This window comes from Pongo pygmaeus, chromosome 1, assembly GCF_028885625.2.
Source record: "Pongo pygmaeus isolate AG05252 chromosome 1, NHGRI_mPonPyg2-v2.0_pri, whole genome shotgun sequence".
NCBI lineage: Eukaryota > Metazoa > Chordata > Mammalia > Primates > Hominidae > Pongo > Pongo pygmaeus.
Window position 1 is genome coordinate 5,948,179 of NC_072373.2, and position 15,359 is coordinate 5,963,537.

The 15,359-nt window shown below is 36.8% G+C and overlaps 1 protein-coding gene across 22 annotated transcripts in view; it reads left to right on the top strand.

Moving 5' to 3' along the window:
- Positions 1-15,359, top strand: part of CEP170 (centrosomal protein 170) — a 130,411-nt gene that overhangs the window by 88,167 nt on the left and 26,885 nt on the right. For 15 of the 22 annotated variants that reach the window (XM_054500939.2, XM_054501047.2, XM_063667396.1 and 12 more), the window contains 2 exons: positions 556-2,388; positions 10,231-10,465. In XM_054500939.2, the coding sequence (XP_054356914.1) occupies positions 556-2,388; positions 10,231-10,465 (2,068 nt within the window). The remainder of the gene's footprint in view (positions 1-555; positions 2,389-10,230; positions 10,466-15,359) is intronic. The other 7 variants (XM_054501082.2, XM_063667843.1, XM_054501015.2 and 4 more) reach the window with 1 other exon arrangement.

Genomic DNA, 15,359 nt, shown 5'->3' on the forward strand with positions numbered 1-15,359 from the left:
CTCTAGGAATTGCTTATTTGTGCAGCTTGAAATTGTACTTAAACTACTTAGTCACAATGCTGGCTCATTTGTTTTGTATACTTAAGTCATTTTTAACTTACATCTCAAAATGTAATGTAATATAGCTGGCCCTCTCTATCTATAGGTTTTGTATTAGTGGGTTTTGCGTCTGTGAATTCAACTGAGGATTGAAAGTATTTGAGAGGGGAAAAAGAAATGATTGCATCCCCACCGAACGTGTATGGTCTTTATTTTTTTGTACTTATCCACTAAGCAATACAGTATAACAACTATTTACATAGCTTTTACATTGTATTAGGTATTATAAGTAATCTAAACATGATTTAAAGTATATGGGAGGGTGTGAGTAGGTTATATACACATACTATACCACTTTATATAAGGTACTCAAGCATCCTTGGGATTTGGTATCCTGGGGGAATAAGGGGCCTGGAAGCAGTCTTCATGGATACTGACAGACAGCTGTATGATGCTCCTTTTATTTGTATTTTTTTTGTCTTAATCAATTCCTTCTTTATGGTTTTTATTTGATAGAGACAGAGCTCAGTGAGTCTGGCATGACAGTGAGAAGTACTGGCTCTGCAACCTCCTTGGCTAGCCAGGGGGAGAGAAGGAGACGAACTCTTCCCCAGCTTCCAAATGAAGAAAAGTCTCTTGAGAGCCACAGAGCAAAGGTTGTAACACAGAGGTCAGAGATAGGAGAAAAACAAGACACAGAACTTCAGGAGAAGGAAACACCTACACAGGTATACCAGAAAGATAAACAAGATGCTGACAGACCCTTGAGTAAAATGAACAGGGCAGTAAATGGAGAGACTCTCAAAACTGGTGGAGATAATAAAACCCTACTTCACTTAGGCAGCTCTGCTCCTGGAAAGGAGAAAAGTGAAACTGATAAGGAAACTTCTTTGGTAAAGCAAACATTAGCAAAACTTCAACAACAAGAACAAAGGGAGGAGGCTCAGTGGACACCTACTAAATTGTCTTCCAAAAATGTTTCAGGTCAGACAGATAAATGTAGGGAGGAACCTTTTAAACAAGAATCACAACCTCCAGAAAAAAATTCAGGACATTCTACAAGCAAAGGAGACAGAGTGGCACAAAGTGAGAGCAAGAGAAGAAAAGCTGAGGAAATTCTGAAAAGTCAGACTCCAAAGGGAGGAGACAAGAAGGAATCCTCCAAGTCATTAGTGCGACAAGGGAGCTTCACTATAGAAAAACCCAGCCCAAACATACCCATAGAACTTATTCCCCATATAAATAAACAGACTTCCTCTACTCCTTCTTCTTTAGTATTAACATCTGCAAGTAGAATACGAGAAAGAAGTGAGTCTTTGGATCCTGATTCTAGTATGGACACAACCCTTATTCTAAAAGACACAGAAGCGGTAATGGCTTTTCTAGAAGCTAAACTACGTGAAGATAATAAAACTGATGAAGGACCAGATACTCCCAGTTATAATAGAGACAATTCTATTTCACCAGAATCTGATGTAGATACAGCTAGTACAATCAGTCTGGTTACTGGAGAAACTGAAAGAAAGTCAACCCAAAAGCGAAAGAGTTTCACTAGCCTCTATAAAGATAGGTGTTCCACAGGTTCTCCTTCCAAAGATGTTACAAAATCATCATCTTCAGGTGCTAGGGATAAAATGGAAAAGAAAACAAAAAGTCGTTCCACAGATGTGGGTTCAAGAGCAGATGGTCGTAAATTTGTTCAGTCCAGTGGGAGAATAAGACAGCCTTCAGTAGACTTAACAGATGATGACCAAACCTCTAGTGTACCTCATTCTGCCATCTCTGATATTATGTCATCTGATCAAGAAACTTACTCTTGTAAACCTCATGGACGGACTCCACTTACCTCAGCTGATGAGCATGTACATTCCAAACTGGAAGGAAGTAAAGTAACGAAATCTAAGACTTCTCCGGTGATATCTGGTTCATCCAGTAAATCAACCACCCTTCCAAGGCCACGACCTACCAGGACTTCCCTCTTGCGCAGAGCACGACTTGGTGAAGCTTCAGACAGTGAACTTGCCGATGCTGACAAAGCATCTGTTGCTTCTGAAGTATCCACAACAAGTTCTACATCAAAACCTCCCACAGGAAGGCGTAACATCTCTCGGATTGATTTATTGGCTCAGCCTCGTAGAACACGACTTGGCTCACTGTCAGCTCGTAGTGACTCTGAAGCAACAATTTCTAGAAGTAGTGCCTCTTCGAGGACCGCAGAAGCCATCATTAGAAGTGGAGCCAGATTAGTACCATCAGATAAATTTTCTCCTAGAATTAGAGCTAACAGTATCTCTCGACTCTCAGACTCCAAGGTCAAAAGCATGACCTCAGCTCATGGCTCTGCTTCAGGTAAATTGGATCCAGATTTCTAATAGCATTAGCATGTTGTATATTTGGGGGCTTCTTTTTTTAAAAAAAAAAAAAGTAAGGTTCTAGTTGTCCTCCCAAGATACTCATTCAAAACAAAAGTTATGATACACGGGGCAGCGGGTTGGGGGGTCTATAAAATAGTTTTATTTAGCATAGTAAATGGAAAAGTCAGAAGTTATACATACTTACAATTAGAGTCCTGGAGCAAAATAGTGATTTCAAAATTAGTAATTCATTGAGCTGATTTAGGAGTTTTAATTTTCCAGTTGGTGATATATTTGGATGTGTGTGTCAAAATTAAATTATCTGGAATTATCTGGTTTAAAGTATAGGAATTAACATTGTGCTTCTAAAAGCATATGTTTAACCTTTAAATATCCTCACATAATTCAAAGCCCTTACGAACTTGAAGAAAAGCAGTATATGCTTTATTACTCCTTTCAGAGTTAAATGAAATAATCAATGTTTTGTTCTTTTTTTTCCCTACCCATTTTGAAATGTCTCACATACTTTACCTATACTTTTTAAAGTTAAATCTGTTTATAGTTGGAGCAGGTGAAAACTAACCCTTAGTTTATTTCAGTGAAAGAAGATGGATTCATGGGGAATCACTCAGCATACATTGGCCAAACTGGGCTGTAGAAATTTAACTGGTTATGAGCATTATCTCACAAAGTGCTGTTATATCATTTAACTCTAGTAATTAGGTGTAATTGAATATAACAACTACAAAAACTACTTACTCTCCACCAGAATTTAACTGATGTTGTTATATTTGTTTGCTTATGTGCTTTGTATTCAGAGCTGAAGCCGTTGAGATACATGTGTGACCAAAGAGTAATGAGGTGGATATTTGTTTGTGTCCTATAAGCATGTTCTCATTACTTCATAATGAGCCTCATATGTGGGCGTGGCTGCAAAGGCCAGTGTGGGAGGCCAGCTGTTATAACAGACTTGAAGATGTGTGATTATTTTCAGTAGGCAGACATCTAAGTGAGCCCTAAGTCTTGAGTTAAGAGTGGAGGGGAAGTTGATATGAAATTTCATCTTTTTATTTTTGATTGGTTTACATCTACCACACTATATCCTACAAGACCCTAAAGGAACAGTACTTGGCATATGACACTTTTTTCACTTTTCTTCCTCTTTTCACTGCTGCTTTCCTCCACTCCATTCACCTGTCTCTCTTTGCTGGTCAGTGGGTTTGGTAATGATGGTCACTGCCTATGGTGGAAATGGATGTAGGCTGAAGCCAGATAACATATAATCATGATTCCAAAAAAAATAGACAACATTTTCCTTATTACCCCAGTTCTCATTTCCACACTTGAAGCTTTGGTTGGTGGTTCACAAATTTATTGCCAAATATTTTAAAACTACTATATTTTGGTTTATTTTCATTCTGTTTTTGCTTATGGCTCTACTTCTTCAGTTCACATTTCATCTGTGCTGCATTTCCTGATGAAATTTCTTCTGCTCTACTCCTTGTTTTATCACCTCATCTCCATTACGATATGTATGTATTTTCCTGTCTTAACATAATTTCTGTGTTACCAGGTAGCTTGGAGTACCTCTTAACACATGATGTGGTTTTATTCCTCGATATTTAGGATAAGGCTTGAGAGGCAAGCTAAATATGATTACTTCAGCAAGTCTAAGAAACAACTGTTAAGATGCTATATATAAAGATAAATTTTATTTTCCGCTTCTTTGAATACAGAACTTGATAAATATTCAGTTTTCTGTGTCCAAAAAGAACCTTGAATTGTGTATGAAATTCCCTAGGACAAATTGAGGTATATAATTTTGGTCTTTTCATACTTACTAGCAGTATATTAAATAATTAGAATCATGGAATTTAAGAGTTAGAAGGGTTATTATTCCCTTAAGGGAACGAAGGCCAAGAGAGGAAATAACCTGCCCTGGGCACATGGCAGTGGCAGAGGCGGAATGAGAATCAAAGACTTTTAATCCCCAGCCTGTTGTTTTTCTACCATATTTATTCTAGCTCTAAGAAATAGTTTGAGTGTTTACTTGTATGCAAGCTTCCAGAAGACAGCTAGAATCTACTGGATTATTATCAGGAGTATATGCAAGGTCAACATACAATATAAAGGTTTTGGTATTATTTACTAAAATCTTTGCAGTTCTGATATTTTACCCAGTTTATATTCTCTATTCCACCTTATGAACGTAAAGCCACATTGTAATCTACGATTGTATATTCAGATTCTCTCAAGATACCCACTTATAGTATTACAGCTTACCTATGACAGTGGCCAGGATCTTTCATTCAGTGAGAACATACTATAATAGCTGTATGGAAAAGGTGGTCAAACAAACAAACCTGTTTGATTTTGCTAATTTAGGTGCCTTTGATATTATAACATTTCTGTTTAAGATAATTATAATATTTTGAATGGAAAAAGAAAAGAAAAATTTTAACTTTTGAAACATGATTTAAAAGAATGTTAAATCATGCCGATCAGTGTTGCTGTGCACAGTATAAACTTTAAAGACCTTGGAAATAATCTGAACCTAGCACTTGTGATATTGTCCCAATTGGATATGTAAAAATAATTCCGTAATGTTTCCAATTCTGTATTTTAGATGATGTCTTTAAAATATTTTTAGGCCAGCACAGTGTTTCATGCCTGTAATCCCAGTATTTTAGGGGAGGCCAAAGTTGGAGGATTACTTGAGCCCAGGAGTTCAAGGCTGCAGTGAGCTGTGATCACACTACTGCATTCCAGCCTGGGACAAGTGAGACCCTGTCTCCATTAAAAAAAAGTTTTTTTTTTTAAAGAAACGTATGTGATAAAAATAGAAGATTAGAAATCTCAGATTTAGCAATATTAAGAGAAGAGTTCTGTATGTTTCTCTGATGTAATTTGCAATTTGCTTCTAGGAGTTTAACTAGTTTTTTTTCCCCCAAAACATTCTTTCAATGATTCTTTTTTTTTTTTTTTTTTTTTTTTGAGACGGAATCTTGCTCTTGTTGCCCAGGCTGGAGTGTAATGGCACAATCTCGGCTCACTGCAGTCTCTGCCTCCTGAATTCAAGTGATTCTCCTGCCTCAGCCTCCCAAGTAGCTGGGATTACAGGCGTGTGCCACCATGCCTGGCTAATTTTTGTATTTTTAGTAGAGGAGAGGTTTGACCATACTGGTCAGGCTGGTCTGTCCTCCCGTGTGCTGGCATTACAGGTGTGCTGGCATTACGGCCTCCCAAAGTGCTGGCATTACAGGCATGAGCCACTGCACCCGGTCTCCTTCAGTGATTCTTGATATCAAGTTGTAACTGAAATATCCAGATTTATTTTGGCAAGATATATTTAAATTTAAAGACCTTGAATTATCAAAATAAAGCACTTGGTTTTCATTATGTTTTAAGTGCACGTTTTAGAAAATAAAAACATTATATTAATATCCTTAGAAGTTTTTTAGACTGTTTGCTGTCCCTTTCTAATTCTAACCTTCAAAATTTATAGGCAGTAGAAATTTGCATTTCTAACATTTGTTAGACATGCATGGCTTGAATTAACTCTTTCTCCAGGTCAAAGGACAAAACAGAGCATTGTCAGCAGTTTTTCTCCCCAACTGATCTTATTGCTGAATGCTCATAAATATACATTCAAAACATGTTTGTGGTAATTTTCCACTAAAATATTCTTATATTGTATGAAGATGCAATGTGTGTTTTCTGAAGTGTGTTTGCAAAATCTATAGTTGTATGTTTTAATGCCAACAAAGAAATTGGAACATTCACAGAAATATGATACTAACAACTCTTTTTTTCCTTTTTAATTCTCTAGACATCATAAGTGATAGTATGTTTTTGTAGTGAATATAGTAGTTTAGTACTACAACACAAGAGGGAATGTTGCCTATTTTATAATTAAAAAATAAATTTTGTAATGAATGCTGTAGCTCTAGCTACAAGCTTAATCAAGCCCATCTTGGAACTTTCATTTTAATATATATGCTGTCTAGGCCTTTACTAACGAATAAGTCTCTTAGAGATAGGCATTTCAAACACCTTCAAATGCCTTAGTAATATCAACCCATCAAATGAGCCTAATAATATATTAAGAAAATCAAATTTATTTTTATAAATTGTTACTTAAGCTGAATAAAATTCAAGAGAAAGAAATAAAATTTTTCTTCAACACAGATAGAAATCAGAAAAACTATCATTACATGAGAAATTTAGGATGTCTTTTTAAAACAACTTGGCTGGGCACGGCAGCTCATGCCTATAATCCTAGGACTTTGGGAGGTTGAGGCAGATGGTTTACCTGAGGTCAGGAGTTCGAGATCAGCCTGGCCAACATGGTGAAACCCCGTCTCTACTAAAAATACAAAAATTAGCCAGACATGGTGGCAGATGCCTGTAATTCCAGCTACTCTGGAGGCTGAGGCAGGAGAATTGCTTGAGCCAAGATGGCGCCATTGCCCTCCAGCCTAGGTGACAGAGAGAGATTCCATCTCAAAAACACACACACACACACAAAAACCTTATTGGAAACAAAAATGTAGAATGTATACAACACTTGGAATATCAGAGAATTCGTTTTGAACTCTGGGAGTCCATAGACCTGGCTTATACTTTGATTTTAGCAAGGTAAGACCTCTCTGGGCCTGTTTCTTCTCTGTAAATGGAAGAATTTAGACTCATGTCAAAGGCCATTCTTCTAAAATTATATGAAATAAGTAGATGGGGGAAAATTTAAAATATTTTAACTTGAAGTTTATTTGGTGTTAATTAGCAGGTGATAGGGAACTTTCTTCAGAAAAAAATAAGGTTGGGTAGCTGCTATAGTTTGGAAGCAAATGTTAAGAAAGCAAAAAGTTTTGAAATAAATTCTTTGAGAAATAACAGGTTAGAGGGCCTAGCATTGAACTCCCTTTCCCAGTCCCTTCTCCACCAGTAGCCATCATTTCACTCAGTCTCAGCTCTGCTCTTTGTCGTTACACAGACTGTGTCCAGAGTTAACTGGAGCTTTTCTTCATAGCATCCCATGTGTGATATGTTTTCCACTGGCAAAGGGAGCTCTTAATTGCTTAATGATTTTTAATCACATTTTTATTTCTCTGCTGTATGCTGATTATTTTATCCAGTTTCCTCCTCAATTTTAAAGAACGTACCTAAAGATGTTACCTTTTACTTTTTAAAATATGCTGTATTCGTTTGATTTTTTTTCTTTTTGTTTTTGAGATGGAGTCTGGCTCTGTCACCAGGCCACAGTGCAGTGGTGCGATCTCAGCTCACTGCAACCTCCGACTCCAGGGTTCACGTGATTCTCCTGCCTTAGCCTCCCGAGTAGCTGGGATTACAGGCGCACACTACCACACCTGGCTAATTTTTGTATTTTTAGTAGAGATGGGGTTTCACCATGTTGGCCAGGAGGGTCCCGATCTCTTGACCTTGTGATCCACCACCTCAGCCTCCCAAAGTGCTGGGATTACAGGCGTTAGCCGCCGCGCCCGGCCCCGATTGCTTTTAAAAGATATTATTAGTAGCTTTACTATTCTTACTGACTTCTAGGTAGACCAGCCTATGAAAAGAGATGGAAAGTTTGTGAAAAGGAAGTTTTTCTCTTACTTTTTTCCTCAAAATGTAATTGCATTTTGATCCTAAGCTCAGACTATTAAAAGTTAATTCTAGCATGACTCTACTTATAGGTGGTCACATGACATTTAACATATATTAATAACACTTGGTACTCAATTTCTCATTCTGCTTTCATGTAGTCTGCCACGAAATATATCAGCCATCGATGCCATTCTTTCTAAGTTACCTCAAAATTAACTGTCTTAGTTTTATCATACTTATGTTTTCATGTGTTCTGCAGTTTATTAAAGCTCTTTGTTAATTGCTTTTCTTTTCTCTCTAGTTTCCAATCATATGTATAGTGACCATAGTTGCCTAATCAAAAATAAGGACATTTGATGTAACAAATGATTTTTTTCTTATTTATGAACACTATTGTAAGATAGCAAAATAAACACACATTTAGCATTTAATGAAATGCTTTTTTGAAAAGTACAAATTTGTTTACACTATTTCTGATTTTGCCTGCCATATTTCTTAATTTTTTTCTAAACCTCTTTACTCTTGTTCTAAACTTTTCCTAAAATTGGTTTCAAGTCTCAGGATCACTTCAACTCACGAAAGTTTTTATATCTAGAAATGAGTACATTATCACCATGGTAAAAGTATTATCTATGTTAATAAATTATCTTACAATGTTAAAATCAGAAATTATATTTAAGCTCCTCAAAAAAAGTCTATGACTAATTACCTAGTATATGTATTTGCATACACTTTTACCGAGAGCCATGAACTTTCTGCATATGTTCATTCTCTCATACCTATGAATGAATCTGGTTCCAAACATCAGGATCTCCAAATAGGGGTGTGAATAAGGACAAATTGATAAGCTCTAATTTATGGCATATTCCTCATTGTAGAGTTCTCTGTTTCTTAAGCCAGTTCTGGTGGCAATGTATGCCAGTTTTATCTGAGAGCAACCTCAGCCTTAGAGATCCCCAGCTGAAAATGTAGTTTTTGGAGGAAAAGACATAAAAGGCATAAAATTAGAGTGGAGGAATTTCTGGATTCTGTGCAGCTTAGGTCAGTTTCTGTTAAAAAGGAAGAAGATGCTAATGTTTTATCACTTTAAACACCAATAACATTTAATGCTTTTCACTGGGTTTCGGAAAAGTAAATGTTTATATCCAGGAATTCTTGCATTTTTTTCAAAAATATTTGTTAAACATTTGCTAGCCAACACTCAGCTAAGTGCTAGGTATACATTATTGGATTAAACAGACATTGTTCCTGCCCTTGTTAAGTTTACCAGGAATTAGCCATTATCTCTCTTTTTTATCTCTATTTATGCTTCACAAATTATTTGTATGTTTGATTCTCATATTAACAGTAGTAAAGTGTCTGCATTGTCTTCTGATTTTTTAAATGTGTGAGCAATACCATTTTTTTAATGTCTTTACTAACTGTAAATAAGAAAGTGATTGCCACTTTCTTTAATGTGACTCTTCACAGTATCTCCTGTGCCTTCAGTGTCAATGGTTGTGACAAAAGCTTGTACAGTTTTGCTTTTTGTAGATTTTATGCCATTGTCTATTTTCACCATATGCTTTCAGTGTCAAAGCAGCAGAGAGTTGTACTGAAGATGCTTTGTTGTGTTTTTTTACCACGTAAAAAGATTTTTTCCAACCATAGCGTAACAGGATGTTGAATGACAGAGGTAATGTTTTTTTTTTTCTGCCATAAAGGCATAATTTCCACAGCCGGAATTATGCACATCTGTATGTTGGGAAAAGAGAGTTTTTACCATCTCCATGTTGAAAGTCCATGTGGCATGAGGAAATCTTTTCCCTTGTTTTTATTTGTGTTGTCGTTGATGTTGTTACTGTCTTTTTTTAAAAAAAAAATTCATATTTTCACTCAAATAAGAAATATTTGCAATTGAAAAGTACTCCAGTTAAACATCGATGGATAGAGCTTGCTTAGTTGTTTATCATTAGTGAAATTTTTCATCTGAATGTTTACTCACCACACTGTGGAAAACATGGTCTTTCAATTGTTTTTGATTCTTCATTGTTTTTAATTCACCGAAGTGTAATGTTTCTATCTCTAAGGAGTAGTAGACTTATGGTTTTTGTGAGGTATGTGTACGTCAGTTATTGAAAATTGTGGTGTGTGTGCGCTCTCATGGTGTTTTGAAGTCATGACTTTTATTTTACCTCCTTTAAATGATAACATAATAATTCTTTTTTTAATAATTAAACTAATTTAGTAAATTCAAGATGGAGGCGCTTGCCTACTGATTATGCTTCCACCTCAGAAGATGAATTTGGATCAAACCGTAATTCCCCTAAACATACCCGTCTACGTACTTCTCCAGCCCTGAAAACCACTCGCTTGCAGAGCACTGGATCAGCAATGCCTACTAGTTCTTCATTCAAGCACCGGATTAAAGAGCAGGAAGACTACATCCGAGATTGGACTGCTCATCGAGAAGAGATAGCCAGGTTGGTTTTCAGGACTTATCTTTAAGAATTGAAAATTTCTATGAACATTACAACTTGGTAACAAAGTTTAGCTTGTACTTGATTTTTACTAAAAGTCTAAGAACTGAAATCCACAGCTAACTGTGAACTCCGTTTAGTCAGTAGTAGTACTCTCTATCCAGATTTTTTCCTTTTTTTTCTATGCCTGTACCACTAACATATTGTAGAATTAATTTATTTTGACCTTTTCTCTCTCCCCCCTCCTCCCTTTTTTAAGAATTTCTTTTAAAGATGGTGATAAGTAAGTATAACTTTGAAAGGTAGGCAGTATCAGATCTACATAATTAAGAACTGCAGGCAATTTATGGATTACTTTCCTTTAAACTTCCAAAGATGTAATAGTATACCTGTTAGAGATGTGGCTACTGCTCTCTGGAGAGAATTAGGGTAAGCAGATTTTCACTAATACTTTATGAGCTCATTAAGTGTGGTAAGTTCAACCCTTTGTAAGTAAAACAAACTATGACTATTTTGAAGATTAAATCTGTTTATAGTAACCTTTAGATTATGTACAAAAAAATTTATGCTGCAGATACGATTTTTAATTAATAACTTATGGAAATTAATAACTTACTATGGCTGAACTTTGAAGAGAGATTATACTCAAGCAGATATTATAGTAGTTAAAATATAAGGATTTTTTGTTTTAAGTTTGTGAGATGTTAAATTTTACTGCAGTATACCATATGTTACCTAAACATTTTCACTGTATACATACTAAGCTTACTTCTGTCTTTAAGACCTTAATCTTCAAGTTGTATACTTGAGAACATTATTAAAGAGTTTATACATAATATTTCATAGATGCTTTTAAAAAACAAGAAACTTTTACTCTATGTTAATGTTCATCTTTTTTGTTCTTTATTTCATTGACTTCTGTGAATTGTGTTTTTTCTGGCTCATTGGTTTGATGCAATGTTTAGTTTTTTATTTTTAAAGACTATTCACTTGTCATTGCTTTTATTCTTCGAGAGAACATGCCTTTCTAATCTCATTGTGCTGCTTAAAACATTTTTGCTTTATGATACAAATAGCTTTTTAGGAGAGTAATTACTGAAGCATTTTAAGCCAGTTCTAGTTAGAGGAAAGGCATATATGTGCTTTGGGATCCATGGATCATTATGGGCCAACACAATGCTTGTAGTGAGAGCATCTTGACATATTTTTTGTACTTCCAGGCGCAGCTAGCAACAACAGGTCTTACTCTTGTCTCATCATTTTTCCCCTTCCCTTGAAAAAGATGTCCAGCTACACAAGATCCAGTGGTGCCTGTATGTCTAGATGCCTCCTGGCAGGAGGCCTCCTCTCTCAAGCTCCCTCTACCCCAAACTAGAAAGACTAAAAACCTTCTTCTGAGCCAAATACACTTCCCTACCCCCAAATAAAAAAACAGTTGTAATACAAAGAGAAAAGGGAATAAGGGCTATACACTGTATTTTCACTTGGTTCCATTTTGCTATGTGCATAGTGTTACTATTATCAATGTGTACTTTTTATTATCTATGGCAGGACTTTAAGACCAGGCTATTTATCCTACAGTGATGTTCATGCCTTATCCCTCTAGTTTGTCAGTAGCACTATGCTAATAAAACTTGACTTTGGGATTTTAATTTTTCAAGTTATACTTTCCAGCTATATATCTCAAAGCCAGAGAAGTGATTTTTTTGTTTGTTTTATGTGGAGAAAAAAGGAGGGTGGTGGAAGGAAGGAAAGATACAAAATATGGAAGGAAATGCTGATATTTAATGTTTCTATAGAGCAGTGATAAGTTTGCTTAGGGTGAGAAAATTTATTTTCAAATGGCTATGAATCACAAACTAAGTAGAATATGAGAAATAATTTTATTTATTTAAATGAACTACTGTCACCTAAAAGACTCCTGTGCTGAGAGCAATATTTAAAGAGTAATAGATAAAGACACTTTTATTTGAGAAATATAATAGTGATTTTTAATTTATTACAAAAATATTTTATGCTTTAGCATACTCTTTCTGTTTAGAATTTAGGACTATTTCACTTGATCAGCACTTTGTTAATCTGTACATAATAACTGTTTACCTGCATTTAAATTTAAAGCACAAAAGCAAGCTCCATTTAGAATATGAAGTATATAAGCGAGATATGGCAAATTTGGTCTTCAATTTGATGAGGGAAGGTTTCTTTCAGGTATCCCTGATGCATGTGCTTTGGTAGCTCCTGCCTCAGTTTCTCTGTTATGAAAACAGATATTGACTTCCATCTAGTAGGAATGTAAGACATGATGCAGGTTTTTATGAATATTAGGGTAAACAGAGCTACAATACCAGCTTTACAGATGACCAAATGAAATACATTCAACCTACAAATTATACTGGAAGATTATCTACAGTAACGCCTCGAAGATAGTGCAGGTTTGGTTTCAGACAGCTATAGTAAGGCAAATATCTCAAAGCAAGTCACACAATTTTTTTTTTCCTAGTGCATGGAAAAATTATGTTCACACTATGCTGTGTACAGTAACACTGCTTCTTAAAAAAATGTATATACCTAAACAAGTAAATATTTTATTGCTAAAAAACAGTAGTGATCATCTGAGCCTTTAGTAAGTCATCAGCTTTTTGTTGGCATAGGGTCTTACATCCCTGCTGATGACTGTGGACTTATTCGAGGGCAGTGGTTGCTGAAGGCTGGGATGACTGTGGTGATTTCTTAATTAAAAGAAGACAACAGTGAAGTCTGCCACGTTGATTGACTCTTCCTTTCATGAAAGATTTCCTCGTAGCAATGTGATGCTGTTTGACAGCATTTTACCCAGAGTAGAACTTCTTTCAAAACTGCAGTCAGTCCTCCCAGACCCTGCCGCCGGCTTATCGACTGAGTTTATGTAATATTCTGAATCCTTTGTTGTCATCTCAACAGTGCTCACAACAGCTTCACCAGTAGATTCTATTGCAAGATACCACTTTCTTTTCCCATTCATAAGAAGCAACTTCTCATCTGTTAATGTTTTATCACGAGATTGCAGCAATCCAGTCCCATATTCAGGCTCCACTTCTAACTCTAGTCTTTGTAGTTCTGTTGCTATTTCCACTGTATCTGCAGTGACTTCCTCCACTGAAGTCTTGAGCCCTCAAAGTCATCCATGAGGGTTGGAATCGGTTTCTTCCAAACTCCTGTTAATCTTGATATTTTTACCTCCTCCATGAATCACAAATGTCCTTAATGGCATGTAGAATGGTGAATCCTTTCCAAAAGATTTTCAATTTACTTTGTCCAGATCTATTAGAGGAATCATTACCTACAACAGCTATGTCTTGCAAAATGTATTTCTTAAATAAAGGAATACATTTTCTGCTTAGAAGACAAAATGGGCCAGGCTCAGTGGCTCACGCCTGTAATCCCAGCACTTTGGGAGGCCGAGGCAGGCAGATCATGAGGTCAGGAGATAGAGACCATCCTGGCTAACACGGTGAAACCCCATCTCTACTAGAAATAGAAAAAATTAACTGGGCATGGTGGTACGTGCCTGTAGTCCCAGCTACTCGGGAGGCTGAGGCAGGAGAATTGTTTGAATCCAGGAGGCAGAGGTTGCAGTGAGCTGAGATTGTGCCACTGCACTCCAGCCTGGGCAACAGAGCGAGACTCTATCTCAAAAAAAAAAAAAAAAAAATGGCTGGGCACGGTGGCTCATGCCTGTAATCCCAGCACTTTGGGAGGCCAAGGCAGGCAGATCATGAGGTCAGGAGATAGAGACCATCCTGGCTAACACGGTGAAACCCCATCTCTACTAAAAATACAAAAAATTAGCCGGGCGTGGTGGCGGGCGCCTGTAGTCCCAGCTACTCGGGAGGCTGAGGGAGGAAGGAGAATGGCGTGAACCCAGGAGGCGGAGCTTGCAGTGAGCCGAGATCGCGCCACTGCACTCCAGCCTGGGTGACAGAGCGAGACTCCGTCTCAAAAAAAAAAAAAAAAAGTCAAAATGGCTCCTTGATCCAGGGGCTGCAGAATGGATGTTACCAGGTATGAAAGCAACATTAATCACCTTGTACGTCTCCATCAGAGCTCTTAGGTAATCAGCTACATTGTCCGTGAGCAGTAATATTTTGCAAATAATCATTTTTTTCTGAGCAGTACGTCTCTACAGTGGTCTTAAAATATTTAGTAGACCACACTGTAAATATGCCGTAATCCAGGCTTTATTGTTCCATTTGTAGAGCACAAGCAGAGTAGATGTAGCATAATTCTTAAGGGCCCTATGACTTTTGGAATGGAAAATGAGCATTGGCTTCCAACATAAAGTCACCAGCTACATTAACCCCTAACAAGAGAGTCAGCCTGTCCTTTGAAGCTTTGAAGCTGGGCATTGCCTTCTCTCTGGCTATGAAAGTCCTAGATGGCATCTTCTTCCAATAAAAGGCTGTTTTATCAACATTGAAAATCAGTTGTTATTATAACCACCTTAATCAATTATCTTAGCTAGATCTTCTGGATAACTTGCTACAGCTTCTCTATCAGCACTTGCTGCTTCTCTGTGCACTTTCATGTTAGGGGGATGGTTTCGTTCCTTAAGCCTCATGAACTGACCTCTGCAAACTTTTCTTCTGCAGTTTCCTCACCTCTGTCAGCATTCACAGAATTGAAGAGAGTTCAGATTTTGCTCTGGATTAGTTTGGCTTAAGGGAATGTTGTGGCTGGTTTGATCTTCTATCCAGACCACTCAGACCTTGTGCATATCAGCATTAGGCTGTTTTGCTTTCTTATCATTCCTGTGTTCACTAGAGTAGCACTTTTAATTTACTTCAAGAACTTTTCCTTTGCATTCACAACTTGGCTGTATGGCACAAGAGGCCCAGCTTTTGATGATTGCCAGAATAGC